Source organism: Lactuca saligna, chromosome 1 (genome assembly GCF_052625555.1).
Source record: "Lactuca saligna cultivar CGN05327 chromosome 1, ASM5262555v1, whole genome shotgun sequence".
Lineage (NCBI taxonomy): Eukaryota > Viridiplantae > Streptophyta > Magnoliopsida > Asterales > Asteraceae > Lactuca > Lactuca saligna.
In genome coordinates this window covers 122,418,582-122,434,210 of record NC_136417.1, presented here as the reverse complement: position 1 = coordinate 122,434,210, position 15,629 = coordinate 122,418,582, and the positions used below count along the sequence as shown (strand labels likewise).

The following is a 15,629-nucleotide window of genomic DNA, read 5'->3' as shown; positions in this document are numbered from 1 at the left end:
AAATTTATAAGAATCCTCCATCATAATCATTAGTACAAAACAAAGCAAGTTAATCATAGCTATATTGTACAATACATTTGACTTACATGGAAAGGGTTCTTGTACACCACAAATAAACATACTAAACTATAATGAGTATAGTTAGGTTGCATATACATTTCAAAAATTTTAATAAACTATAATAGGTATAGTTTATGATCATTTACATAACACACTCGTACAAAAAGAAAGGGTACAAATACAAAGTGTCGGGTTTATATACAAAAAGAAAGGGTACAAATACAAAGTGTTGGGTTTATATACAAAAAGGGGTACAAATACAAAGTGCGGGTTTTTATCCAAAAAGGGGTACAAATACAAAGTGTCGGGTTTATACACAAAAAGGGCTACAAATACAAATTACCGGGTTTTTATACAAAAAGGGGTACAAATACAAAGTGTCGGGTCTTTATACAAAAAGGGGGTACCGATACAAAGTACCAGGTTCACTTAAAATAGTTATTATGATATTAAAACTATATTTCATCTAGAATTGTTAGACTTCAACTATAATCTCTGAGCGTATAAGTTTGAGTCATATAAGAATTTAGTCTCGATTGGCTTAGAATTGGAGGGGCCCGCCTCATCTCCTGTTCCTCGTTGGGTTGTGGACCTAGGGCAGACCCACTATATTCAACGTTTTATCTAATTTAAACCTTATATAACTTACATACGTTGGACGATTATAGGAGAATGCTACGGGTCTTTCTAGGGTCATTAATACATCATATAGGAATATTTTGTTCACACCTAACTAAGAATATATTGGATTTTCTGGAAATCAAACTCTATCGATTTTACAAGGAAACATTTTTCTACTTCAAACAAAACTCTTATGAACTCACCAACTTAATTGTTGACACTTTTTCAAATCTACTTGTATACTCAGGAAATCAGTGAAACAGGAAAACTTCAGCGCTATGAGGATGGGACGTTAAACCGTCAACAATGTATTTTGTCATCATAATGTAATTGATTTTGAAACATGTAAACATATACTTTGGTGTAACTTTTTCAATTATATTTATGACGGTTGTATTCACTTTGAGCACTATTCTACACGTTGTTGTGATACTGTACATGAAGTCCTCCACCCCCGGACGTTTCCGCCATCCTTGGTTTGGGGGTGTGACAGATTGGTATCATAGCATTGTTTATAGTGAACTAAGTATATCGAACCACATAAGATATACAAACTATAAATGCATTGTGACTAAGGTCTCTGGTTTAAAGTTTTCAAAACAACTATACTTTTAGAAATAAATAGTTTCTTGTTAAAAGTATACATGCATGCATACATACTAAGCTCATCATCATTCTAGAACAAAACAAAAGTAATGATTGTTGGATATCACAGGTAAGCTTGGGGATGTATGGTCAGTCTTGGGAATGGCATAGCCTGATCAACTATGTTGGTCCGAGGAGTGATTAGCATATGCCCAAGAATGGTTGTGATGTGGCAACAAGTCTAAAAACTTACCAACACTACCACAATGAAATACCATAGGGGTATTTGGTGTTATTATAATTACTTATCTAAGAACTAAACAGATTTTTTTTTTATCAATAGGTCAATAATTGCTTAGTGGATACATTAAAATTATATGTATCCAGGACGTCATAGACTTAGAATCTATGGATCTTTGCTTTACTTCCTGTTCTCGTTGGATTGGGGATTTAGAGTTAGGGTCGCTTATTCGAAGGTTTATCCTATCCCAAATACATATGACTAGCATGTGTTGAAGTACCTGATAAAGATCATCATATAATTATCTAATTAGTACGTCTACTTAGTTATTTCTTATATCCCCATTTCTCGCATGGATATCATGGCTGGATTTCCTTCCCCACGACGACCCGTACTACCCTAACCACGACGATACTGAATGACTCAGAGAGGAGCCAGAGAATGATCACCCAACCCCTGTGGATGGTCACCAAGCTGAAGGCTATGCTGATGGTAATGACTCCGACCCTGAAATGGAGATCCTATCCCCACTGACCCGTGTTCCAAATCCCAACCCTCGACCGGCTTTTCAAGGCCCGACACCTCCTTGGGTAGAGTGCTTGGAAACCTGGAGTGAAGAGCAAGACCAACCTATGCCGTTTAATGGAGACCGAAGCTTCTACAACATAAACGAAGGAAGGTCAGCAGATAGAATTTTTTCCAATCCTGGTCCATAGAGTTGCCCGAAACGAGATTCAGGACAGAACAACTCTCCATAGTATCGCAGAGGTTGATGCAAATGCAAGAATACATACAATCCGCACTAATCTCCTTGAGCACACTCGTGAAAAGTCTGAGACAGACCATGAAACCTTGCTGCAAGCACTGGCTGAAACATGAACCGAAGTCATAGAACTCCGAGTACGCCAGAGGGTGTACGAAAGGCACATGTTTGTTATGGAGCAGCAACTAGCTGAACTGAGGGTTCACCAGATGAATGACCGCCGCTAGTAGTAGATGCCTTACTTTCTTTCCCTATTAACAAGGAATTTTTTTTCCTATCTATTGCCTATGTGGCATTCTCTATGAAACCATCTTGTACTGTAAGTACTTTGGTTAGGCCTTTAGACGGCCAAAACTCTCCTGCTCCGGATGTGATGTAAGACCCTCTACAAAGTCAATTTTTCCCTAGCCTGTTACATCTTAAACATCAATGACGTTGCCAGTCAGATAAATTCTGTGACACTCTTTGTTCGAATATTTCCTTATGAGTCTATCTGAAAGCCACTTTAGTCAAGTTGTTAGACTAGAGTAATTTAGCTCCGGGATCGTTCCCAATTTCTTTCGAAGGTTGGATCGTGTTATTCACCAACCAATGGAACCCGATTTTGAAACGACAAACGTCATAAGATCATTCTCCGAACTTACTCCTACTCTGATATAAGACAGCATCATAGGGATGTAGGTCAAACCTTCGAGAACATACTTCAATTGGTCATAATAAGGACCTAGCCTGGGTCAAGTATAAGGCTTCACTTGGATACAAAACCTACTAAACTCATGAAGTTCATTCATATGGACTTCCTTTATGAATTACATATAATGCATTCTTAAATCGGAGAATAATGCAGAAAAATCTAATTCTATAACAACTGACTTGTCTTTGCTAGTAGAAACTTACCATCTGATCATTTTTTTTGCAAAATCATGACAGAACAATGCCACCAAGGAAAAGACCCAGACCTTCCAGCAGCACAGCGCCACCACCTCCAACGCCACCTCCTCAGTTTGATCCCGTAATGTTCCAAGCTGCAGTAACAGCAGCCGTGGTAGCTGCAATGTCACAAATTGGTACAAATAGCACTGGTGGTGCTGGATCTGGAGCCACAAACTCTAACCACGGTGATAGTACAGGACGCACAAAGGAATGCACTTACAAGGACTTCACAAATGGCAAACCCGATTCTTTCGATGGAAATGGGGGAGTCCTCGCACTAATTCAATGGTTCGAGAGAACTGGAGCAATCTTTGAGATTTGTGCTTGCCCCGAAGCGAGGAAAGTCAAGTACGCGGCATTCACCTTCATTGGAAGATCTCTCACTTTGTGGAACGGCAAAGTTAAGTCGCTTACGCTTGCAGTGGCTAACTCGTCATGTTGGGAGGACTTAAAGAAGATGATGCTGAAAGAATATTGCTCAAGAGGCGAAGTGCAAAAGCTGGAGCAAGAACTGTGGAATCTCAGAATGGCAGGCTCCGACCTTACAACTTACACCAACTGATTTTGTGATGTAGCACTCCTTTGTCTCGCTATGGTCACCCCGGAAGACAAAAAGTTGGATCGATACCTCTGGGGATTGTCCCCCGAAATTCAAGATAGCGTGTTGGCCTCAAGACCAACTACCTTCGACAGCGCCAAGGAGTTGGCACAACAACTCATCGACCATCATGCCAACCATGACACTATGACAACCACCCTTACCCAAGCAAGAGGAGGGAACAACGACAGAAAGTTTTGGGACAACAAGAAGGACCAATCAGCCCAGGGCCTCGCTATAAAGCAACAGATCTTTGCTGTTCATGCTACCACAACCCTCACCACGCCAACTCCCATGAAACCATACGTCGGAACCCTTCAGAAATGCAACAAGTGTAACTTCCATCACACTGGGGCTTGCTGGAAGATGCATTGCAAAAACTACGACAGAGAGGGGCACACTGTTCGTTTCTGTAAGGCACCAGCACGACCCATCAACCAGGTCCCTGGCTTTGGAGTAATCCCAGCCTGTTACAAGTGTGGAGAAACGGGACACTTTAAAAGGGACTACCCAAGAACAAGAGATGCTAGTGGTGGTCGAAGGGTGCTTGCGATCACCTAAGGAGAAACCACCCCGGAACTGCCCGCAAATATTAGTACGTGTTTCTAACATCGACATTTAAATTCTAAATTTCTTTATATGTTAAATCTAGCATCGATTAAAGCATGCATAGTAGTAATCATGTGACATCTGGCGAGTTATTCCTCACCATAATCAATTTCTTGTACTGCGAAAAGTTTCCCCATCTTTCCTCTAAATTCTTGGATCCCCATTCGAAGTGCAAATTTCGGGATGAAATTCCCTCTAACGGGGGGATGATGTGACAACCGTCAAATTCTGGTCAATTCAAAGTCAAATAAAGTCAACAAGTCAAACCGGTGAACTCAACTAACCCTTGTGTACTAGGGCTTACGTTATGTATTTACTAAACAACTCGCTATTCTGATGAGAGATCATAAATAGAAAAATACATACATCTAGACTTCCTTAACCTAAAATCGTGGTAAGTCATAAACCAAACCGATAAAACAATGTTTCATACTCATCTGGAGTGTGTAAGATACTTAAATAAGGTTTAAAAGGGTTTACGGACCTTGCATTGCGAAGCCGGACACTCACATTTGTCACACGAAACCTCTCTCAATCGTTTTCACTCTATCTCACTTTAATCGGGAATCTCTCCCAAATCTCTCCAAGCATGTCAAATCTCTCCCAAATCTCTCCAAGAATGAGAAATATCTCCAAGAATGTCCAATCGCTCCCAAATCTCTCCAAGTATGTGAAATCTCTCTCAAATATCTCTTTGTATGAGAAATCTCTCCCAAATCTCTCCAAGTATGTGAAATCTCTCTCAAAAGTTCCCGTAACTTTTTGGAATCATTGGGGTCATTCCAACCCTTAACCGGGTCAAAAATGGCTCAAAACGGAGTGAAAACGAGTAAAATAGGCTTTAGGACCCGAAACCCCTCTTAGGGCCGAAAGTCCTCTTAGGGACCCAAAGTCCTCTTAGGACCGAAAGCCTAAGCAACCGAGACTCAGCAGCTGAGGAAAGAAGCCTCTCGGGCTGAAACTAAGGAGAGAAGCCTCTCAGGCCGAAACTCGCGAGACCGAGCCTCGGCTCTCGGTCCCTCCTCCTTCGCCTCTCGGTCTCTACTCCTCCCTCTCAGCTTCGCCTCTCGGTCTCTGCTCCTCCCTCTCAGCCTCGCCCTCTCGGTCTCTGATCTCTCCTCTCGAATTCCTTGCCCCCTCTCGGTTCCTCACCTCTCTTTTCTCGGTTCTGGCATCAGAAGACCGAACCTCGGCCAGAATTCGGATTTTTGTCACTTTTCGCCCATTTTTGATATTTTTAACATTTTAAGCCCGTTTTTAATTATTTTAACGCGGGGTTTTCACCCAAAATCATATTTTAACATAATGAACCCTAAATATTCACAATTTAATCATATTTTCATGAAAATCTTTATTTAAATAATAAAAGCTAGTGGGTAAAGTACAAAGAGGTGGAGTGTTGACTTTGCTTTACCTTATGACACAAGCAATCACTCCCACACCCACCCTATGACCAGCCACACCTCCCCACCTTACATAGGTCACATCAATGTCCTTTCCACTCAATTATCACCCTTTCCCACGTTTTTAAGAGCTGGACATTCATCCTCTCTCCTCACTTCTCCCATTTTCTCTCATTTCACCAAGAAGATCAAACTATTTCCTCTCTCACTTCCTCTCTCTAGAATTCAACATTCAAGGGATTATCTTGGGTTTTTACTCCACATTTGGTAAGCATAATTCATTCTCCTTACGAATATCTCACTTCTTTCTACTCAAATCATGGATATCTTACACAAACTCCATCATATTTGTGTTAGAGCTTCGAATCTTCAAGTGATTCTTCAAGTGTTCTTGGGTTGAACACTTCTCTTCTTCAACACTTATCTACTGAAATCACATAACGTGAGTTCATACCCCTACATTTTCATGTTTTCTCAAGTTTTTAGGGGGGTAATACAAGTTAAAACACCAAGAACATAACTAAACTTTTCTAACAGCCTTCATCAGAAAAGTTCAACTCCATTCACGGACTGTTTTGGAGAACTTAAACATTTTAGTTTTCAAAAATGTTTTAGGTTCAAGTAGTTCCACTTTGTAGCTTTAAAATGACTACTTTCACATCTCCACACGAATTTTCTACAATTTATGGTGATTTTTACAAAACAGCTTGTCTTTTCAAACACAAATCCGGACCAGTCTGTGAATATGAGTATACTAATACAAGTTAAAGGCTTCCAAAAATTATGAGTAAACTAGACTCATTTTAGGAACTCTCAGAATTTACGGATCTAGTTTTCGACTTCGTATGATTTTTCTATGATTTTTCTAAAACAGTGCAGAAAGGTTAAGAAATTAGTTAACAACTTCTAACTATCAAAACACTTTGTAACATGTTGAGCAAAGTGTTAAGTCTTTGATGACTTCATATATTACATGTATTTCTTGGTATGATATATTTGTATAATAGGAAATTACTTACTAAATTTATAAGAATCCTCCATCATAATCATTAGTACAAAACAAAGCAAGTTAATCATAGCTATATTGTACAATACATTTGACTTACATGGAAAGGGTTCTTGTACACCGCAAATAAACATACTAAACTATAATAAGTATAGTTAGGTTGCATATACATTTCAAACATTTTAATAAACTATAATAGGTATAGTTTATGATCATTTACATAACACACTCGTACAAAAAGAAAGGGTACAAATACAAAGTGTCGGGTTTATATACAAAAAGAAAGGGTACAAATACAAAGTGTCGGGTTTATATACAAAAAGGAGTACAAATACAAAGTGCGGGTTTTTATCCAAAAAGGGGTACAAATACAAAGTTCCGGGTTTATACACAAAAAGGGGTACAAATACAAAGTACCGGGTTTTATACAAAAAGGGGTACAAATACAAAGTGTCGGGTCTTTATACAAAAAGGGGGTATCGATACAAAGTACCAGGTTCACTTAAAATAGTTATTATGATATTAAAACTATATTTCATCCAGAATTGTTAGACTTTAACTATAATCGCTGAGCGTATAAGTTTGAGGCATATAAGAATTTAGTCTCGATTGGCTTAGAATTAGTGGGGCCCACCTCATCTCCTGTTCCTCGTTGGGTTGTGGACCTTGGGCAGACCCACTATATTCAACGTTTTATCTAATTTAAACCTTATATAACTTATATACGCTGGATGATTATAGGAGAATGCTACGGGTCTTTCTAGGGTCATTAATACATCATATAGGAATATTCTATTCACACCTAACTAAGAAAATATTGGATTTTCTGGAAATCAAACTCTATCGATTTTACAAGGAAACATTTTTCTACTTCAAACAAAACTCTTATGAACTCACCAACTTAATTGTTGACACTTTTTCAAAACTACTTGTTTTCTCAGGAAATCAGTGAAACATGAAAACTTCAGCGCTTTGAGGATGGGACGTTAAACCGTCAACAATTTATTTTGTCATCATAATGTAATTGATTTTGAAACATGTAAACATATACTTTGGTGTAACTTTTTCAATTATATTTATGATGGTTGTATTCACTTTGAGCATTATTATACACGTTGTTGTGATATTGTACATGAAGTCCTCCACCCCCGGACGTTTCCGCTATCCTTGGTTTGGGGGTGTGACAATTACCAAATATTAACCTAGTAAATCAACTTAGGCATGAAAATTCGAGATAAGCATCAGACGCACCAACTCGACGAGTTGGAGGACCAAACTCGATGAGTTCATGCAACTTGACGAGTTCTAAGAACAAATCCACAAGTTCATTGAACAGAATCTCGATTCTGTTCCCTTCTCCTTTGAACAATTCACAATTTCATCATATTTAATAAAAAACTAATCCTAGTATCTGATACCACATATGGGTTTTAAGCATAACAACATATCTTATGTGTGCATGCAACCCTAAATTGATTGGATCTAAGTTTTCTCTAATTGAACATGCATACTTTGAACATAAAGAAGAAACCATGGGTTTCATGTATAATAATCGAAATTCACACAATTGGGATCATAATACATACCTTGATTGTTATATTGTAATAACAATCTAAACCTTGTAGATCTTGAACTTTGAGAACTTAGTGTCACAAGCGTCACACCTCTAATGGTTCACAAACAAACAATGCAAGAAAATAGTTGTGAGAAGGAGGAAGGATGTTGAAATTTCGGTTTTCTTCTCTAAGGGTAAAGTGGCCAAAATATGCAGGGGTGATGATCCTTAAATAGTTAGGTTGCTTAGCCCCAAAGTTAGGGTATCTAAATGGAAACCCTAATTTCCAGCTTAGGCCCCAAACAGCCCATGGATCCACCATCTTAAGGCCTTGGACAAAATTCTAAGGGCCACCCTTAGAAATTTTGGCTAACCCCACTTAGAGTGATCCAAGAGCTCAAACCATAACTACTAATTAATTGCAAAGCAGCCCCTGTACTTTTAATTAATTCTTTTAATCCCAAAATTAATTCCAAATTAATTTTTGATTAATTACTAATTAACAATATAATTTCCAATTAAATATTAATTAACAATATGATTTCTAATTAATATAATATTTCAATAACATATTAATAAATATTCCAATTTATTATTCCAAATAATAAATTCTTCCACTTTCTCAATTAATCATCCTATCTAGTTGCACGTGTGAAGGCAACCCAAAAGGACCATGTCACTCTCAATTCAAATACATATCAATTGTAGTTATGAGCTTAAACACCTAATCTAACAGTTACTTGTTGATCGAATACATTGGGATGAGATATGTTAGCATGGTATTCAGGAAGAAATGTCCATGTATGGATTGAGACTTTGGGTCTCATAATTAGTACAAGAATAGATGTGAAGGTTCGGTGTACTAATACTAAGATATTATTGAGAAAAAGGGTTGTCGTTATATGCATTCGTTTAGAATGAATGTGAAGTGAATATATATGATACTTCACAAAGAATGTCGCCATCCATGGAGTCAAGGTAGCGTAGCGGAACAGTAGTAGGTTTGTAAGATACCTAAGAATGGATGGTCAAGAATGGTGTTTGTTTGTAACCAAACTTGCGAGAAAAAAATAAGTAGATGTCCCATGTCAACCATTGTTAATTCTTAGTTAAAGAAGGCTTAGTGAGTGTATTGAGGAAGCAAGAAGTGGCAAATAGATTTCTATTTTGTGAAATGGGCATTAAAGAATAAAACAATCATAAAAAGAATCATAGAATGAGAGAATGTCTATGGATGTTAAGGAAATATTCTAAGGAAGGAATCTATTTAAAGAATGAAGATTGTAAGAAATCCAAAAATTGGAAAGCTTTGACTCTGGGTGAATAATTGACCAAAAAGGCAATTTTGTCATTTAGATGACCTACATGAATTAAGAAGATGTAAACTCATGAAATGATTCAAGATAATTCAAATTCAATTTTATAAGATAATATAAATGAGTTCAAGAGAAGAAATGCAAGAGATGATGCATTTAGGCCATAAAGGGTAAAATGAGAATTTATGCTTTTTGGGGACAAGTTGTGACTTAATAGATTAATACTCGTAAGTAGTTAGTCCAGTTGTATAACTCATCGCCACCTTCACATGGATATAAAGATAATTGAAAACAAGTTTAAAGCGAAGAAGTTATGAGAAAAAAAACTACCCTAGAATTGTAATGGAATCAGCTAAGGAGCTGTTGGAATGTAGGCACTGTAATGCAGTAAGGGGTTTACCATGGCGTGGTGGGCGAAATGGTTTCCAACTTTATCCATTCACAAGGCTTTAACTCAACAAAACTCCAAACCTAAATCTATAAGCATTGGCGAGGCTATTTGATACCATGGTGGTTCACTCGACCCACTTTTTTTATAATAAGTTATAAAACTTAAAATTTGTGAGCTACCTACAAATTTTAAATGAACAACTTTAATATTTTTGACAAAGAAAAATGTATAAATCATATTTTTAAAGCTCACATTCTATACTTTAATAGCCCAATATTTTTTAAGATATAATCCAATATTCATAGCACAATACAAATTAAACTAAAAATTAATAATAATAAACGTGAACCACAAATCAGCAATGTTGTTTCACTCCATATGTGGCTTCAACCCTTCACAATCGTCGATCTAATTTTTCATATGTGTTGTTGCAACCGCCGATAAGTTATTCTACTTTGTTAACTTTGTGAGCATTAAATAAAATATGTGGAAGTTCTATTTTCAATTCCATGAGCATTAAATTCATCATGGACCACAATCATGAAATAATGATCGTAATTTAGTTCAATGTATGCAGCAGGTTTAATTGCAATTGACCAATGCTATTTTTTTAAATTATTAATTGTTAATACTTATTCCATGAACATCAAAGCTATTGAGTGTTTGTTAATGCTTAGTAGTGATTTTTTTTTTCATTTTTTTGATTGTTCCATGATTTCACGATAAGTTTTTTTTATTGTTTTAAACTTTCAATATTATAAAGTACTAGTAATGATATAAGTGTGACAATATATCAAGATATAAGACATCGTCGGGTAAAATTGTAAGAATTGTTTTTTGCTGCATTTCGACTCGATCGGGACCCACAACTAGTATTTTTGATTTCTTTTTTAATTTTCTGTCGGTTTTATTGAAATAGTGAACCATGTGGTTTTACATTCTAGACTCGCCATTGTCTATAAGGACCAAAACTTGTGCATGCCATAAAGGAAATGCATGCACTCCTATTTTTCTATCAACTTAACATGTTTAGAAGCAAAATAAGACATCCATAAGGTTTTAGAGTTCTCCAAACTCCAAAAACGCCAAAGAGGTACCCAAAATACACTAAAAGTCTCCCAAATCTAGATCTAGCAACCAACAAGCATATAGTTTGGAGCTTGGAGACTTACAAAGGTAGAGGATGAGCTTAACATGTTGGATCTTTCTTGAATCAAACTTTTAAGCTCCATCAAGGTCTTCCTTCTTCTTCAATTATCACAAAAATGGGGTTTAAACACTCAACACTTCAAGAATACAAGATATGGAGGTTAGGGTTCGTTTATAGAGGGAGGAGGCTAAGAATAGAGCAAACCCTAAAGATCTCATTCCTTAAATAGGGCTCAAGGCCCAAAATCTAGGGTTTTGGGCTGATTACGGTTTCGCGCCACGATAAAACTTCCTATCGCGCCACGATAAAACTTCCTATCGCGCCATAACTTATCGATGTGGCTCGTGTCGTGATCCCTTAAACATCTCAACGCGATACTCCAAAACGTACATATTAACACTTTAACCACTTAATCAAGAAAACAACCTGAATCTGGAAAACGGGTGTTACATATCCATTTAAATCTTTTGTTTATCCTTAGGATAGCATAGAAAGGCTTGCGTCTTTCAGATGCTTTAAAAATGAATCTGTTTAAGGCCACCACTCAACATGTCAATATTTGAATGTCTTTGGTTGAGATTTGGGATTTAAGGTCCAAGACTGCTTTGATTTGTTCTGGACTTGTTTCTATACCTCTCTCTATTACCATTTAGCCTAAAAATTTCCCACTCCAAAATGACATTTGGAAGGGTTAAGCTTATCCAATATGTTGAATGTTTCTTTAAGATCCTTTAGGTGGTTCTCAGGTTTCTTGGACTTTACCACACAAGCCATGTATATAAAATGGGAAGGAGAAAATACAACTTATTTAAAACAACTTTATGTCACCCACTAAACCTATTAACCAACACCATTCCCTTATTTAACAGGCAATTTAGAACGTGTTTGGTAAAAAGTTTATTGTTAATTAGCTTATAACTTATTAGCTTATTGACTTATAAGTTAATAAGTTAGAATAAGTAACCTATGAAAAAATAACTTATTAACGGTTTTCCACCGAAATAAACTATTTTTATTCAAAAATAATTTTAAATTGTGGTGATGTGGAACCGCAACCCATTTAAGGTTAGTTTATATACTTGTAGTGCATAAAGTTTATATACTTTAGTCGCCATATAATGACATAATCTAAGTGTGAGGGTAAAATTGTCAAACAGGCCACGCCATCGAAGCCCTTTTGCCCAAACACAAACCCTCCGCTACTTCACCTGATTCGACAAACGTTCCCCAACAATTTCAATTCTCCATCTCCTTCTCTTTTCTTCTCTCTGTGTGGATTCGCTTAGGCCTCAATCCAAATGGCAATGGCTGGGAGAATCAGATCAAGCGTCCCTCGCCTTACTAAGGCTCTGATGTCCGATTCTGTATCAACTCAGAGATTGAATGTCGAACGAGCTTTGATCTGCCCTAATTTCACCGATTCCCAGGTAGTGATAATTTATTTCACTATCTTGAAATTTAGAATTAGTAACTTCTTCTTTTCTTCTTGCTTTGTTTTCAAGATACTGGTTTTATGCGGTTTTTGCTTTGTTATGCGATTTTTTTTGTTTAAGGTGTATGTAGCTGATTTGACTTTTCAAATGAATAAGTATTAGTGAAATGGGACGAGGGTGGTAGTTTGTATAACGCCGATTATTTTATTTTAGAAACAGACTAGTGTATGGATAGAAAGAAATGATTCAAATTCATTTCGTTTTTCATAAAAAACCCGAAAAGAACACAGTTACTTGAATACGCAACATGGGGTTGCAGAAGACGCTATAGTTATGAAAAAACTTATGGTCTGAAATGAATTTGTAGCGTTTGAATCCATCGACTCATTGAGTGCTGTGTAATGTTGATTATGTCTTAATGTCTTATTAATTATTTGCAGCAGTCAAGGAACTTCGCCTCTGCTTCTCCAACAAAGGAACCAAAGATTAAGGTAATCGTGTTATTGTGTACTACTTTATTTAAATAGTTTTTTTGTTAATTGTAAATAAGTGAACATATAATGTAAGTGATTCAGGTTCCAGTGGCTATGTTTGGAGGGTCTGGAAACTACGCATCTGCATTATACATTGCAGCTGCAAAAGCCAAAACATTGGAAAAGGTTGAATCAGAGCTTCTTGATCTTGTTGCTGCTTCTCAGAAATCCCCAACTTTTTCACAGTTCATGAAGGATTTAGCAGTGCCAGCAGACACCCGAGTCAAGGCTATGACTCAGATCTGTGATCAAGCTAAGTTTTCAGAAATCACAAAGAACTTTTTAGGTATCATAGCGCAAAATATACCAACATTCATTTCTTTATTGTATTATCTACAGCTTATCATGTTTTCAAAATCTATCAAATGATTGAAAGCGAAAGTATGCTCTGCTGTTTCTTGAATTTTGTTGTGATTTCTGAATTGTAATCCGTCAGTTGTTTTGGCTGACAACGGGAGGCTCCGCCACGTGGACACCATTGCAAAGAGATTTTCAGATTTGACCATGGCACACAGGGGAGAAGTCAAAGCCATTGTTACCACTGTCATTGTAAGTTGCTTGCTTTTCAAACATCATTTAAAATAACAAAACACATTTATAGCTACCTGTTTTCAAAAACCTACTCTCAATTATAGGCACCATTCATCTTTCAATCATTTTCTTGTTAGGACATTTATAACTCTTTTTATATTTGGAAATCTTTGATTTTAATTTCATTCAGCCACTTCCTGCTGAAGAGGAGAAAGAACTGAAAGACACTTTACAGCAAATTCTCGGGAAAGGAAAGAAGGTTAAGCTTGAACAGAAGGTAATTTCATATCATATGCTTTTGAGCTTTAAGGGTCAAACTCGTCATTTCAAGATGTGAAAAATCTATAGAAAGGGTAAATTACCAATTTGGTCCCTAAGCTTTACACAAAATTGTAACTTCAATCCAAGCTTTGAAATTGCCCCAATGTCGTATTTTGTTGTGGATATGGTCCCCGTGTTTAACTCCAAATTGTAAGTTTACTCCAAAAGTTGAAGTCATTATTATATAGCCGCAACGAAATGCAAATCTAAGGACAACATTTGGGATGATTTCAAAATTTGGACTGAAGTTGTGATTTTTAGTAGAGTATAGGGACCAAAGTTGTAGTTTACTCGAGATAAACAATTGTAATAAGGTTAGCACATAATCAGATGCTGACTCATCTTCTTATACGAATCAGATTGATCCAAGTATTCTTGGTGGGCTTGTGGTGGAATTTGGTCAGAAGGTGTTTGACATGTCTATAAAGACACGTGCCAAACAAATGGAGAGGTTTTTGCGAGACCCCATCAACTTTGATGCCTAAACAACTTGTGTTTGTTGTTCTTTAATCATTTGCACTCGAGGCTTTTTGAATTTACCATCTTGCCCTAATGGCAGCTTTTGTTTTTCATTTCATTCCCCATGGGTTTGTTTGTGCAAATAAGAAAACCGTTGAGGTCTTGTATTCTCTTGGTATAACATGATTAAATATTAGAGGCTATTTTTTATGATAAAGATCGAGAAGGCAATTTATGTTTTTTTTTTTTACAAAGGATAGACCGAAAGCTGGTTTCTGTCCTATGTTCAAAGTTTTTAGACATGACAAAAATTTGTTGTTTTTCTCCCATTAACATTTGATTTGATCTAGGCGGGTTTGACAAATATAATTGGTAATTAGAAGCAGAAAGGTATAACTTTTACTCTAGTAAAGTAGAATTGTTTGCTAAAAATTCGTAAAATTTGGAAGTATTCAAATTTACATAAAAGTTAAAAGCTAAAAACATAACACTTATTTTGTTTTTTATTAACTGTTAAATGCTATATGCTTTTTGGTAAATATTTTACGACTTCAAGTTGTATTTATCAAAACATTGCCCCCTAAAAACAAAATAGAGTGTATTTGTTTCAGAAGACAACAGAAGCGTTACAACAAAATCATAGTAAAATAGTAACTATATACATTCTAAACCATATCCAACTTTTATTTGTAATGTCCTTCAAAAGTCTACTACTAAATTCAAAGCATCCATAGATGAACTTGAGATACATGACATCTAAACTAAACATATGTAATATAAAATTGTATCGTGAGTTACATAAGACAATAAAATGCTTTACAGTATATAACAATAATGGCATACCTAGATATTAATTATCTAGAAGGAATCAAGGAAAGTATGGTTGTTTACCTTGAGATGTTTTATGCGTATAGAATCAAGGTTGTCAAGATCGAACTTTTAATCGTAGGATCGTAGAATCCTATAATCCTACCTATGAAAACCTTGTTGAAACAAAATATAATCGTTTTGTATGTAAGATCGTAGGGATCATCATCATCGTAAGATCAGGATCCGATCCTACCACTCCATGAAAATTATCAAATTAATTATCAAATTGTAATATGTTCTTTTATTATCTT

The 15,629-nt window shown here is 36.3% G+C and overlaps 1 protein-coding gene across 2 annotated transcripts; it reads left to right on the top strand.

Annotated features, from left to right (window-relative positions):
• The first annotated feature begins 12,384 nt into the window (after nt 1-12,384).
• On the top strand, nt 12,385-14,725 carry LOC145043973 (ATP synthase subunit O, mitochondrial-like). 2 transcript variants are annotated; one of them, XM_078992777.1, is made up of 6 exons: nt 12,385-12,658; nt 13,108-13,155; nt 13,240-13,483; nt 13,634-13,746; nt 13,919-14,005; nt 14,409-14,725. In XM_078992777.1, exons 1-6 carry the CDS (start codon nt 12,530-12,532, stop codon nt 14,532-14,534), a joined length of 747 nt encoding a protein of 248 aa, XP_078848903.1. In that variant the 5' UTR covers nt 12,385-12,529; the 3' UTR covers nt 14,535-14,725. The 2 variants fall into 2 exon arrangements, with proteins under 2 accessions (XP_078848903.1, XP_078848895.1); XM_078992769.1 differs by having other exon boundaries at nt 13,105-13,155.
• The last annotated feature ends 904 nt before the right edge of the window (nt 14,726-15,629 follow it).

What these genes read in the sequence shown, in the direction of transcription:
- LOC145043973 (XM_078992769.1), top strand. Translation starts at nt 12,530, where the DNA reads ATGGCAATGGCTGGGAGAATCAGATCAAGCGTCCCTCGCCTTACTAAG. An exon ending in CAAAGGAACCAAAGATTAAG is followed by an intron (nt 13,156 to 13,239) that starts GTAATCGTGTTA and finishes TAAGTGATTCAG; the next exon opens with GTTCCAGTGGCTATGTTTGG. An exon ending in AATCACAAAGAACTTTTTAG is followed by an intron (nt 13,484 to 13,633) that starts GTATCATAGCGC and finishes GTAATCCGTCAG; the next exon opens with TTGTTTTGGCTGACAACGGG.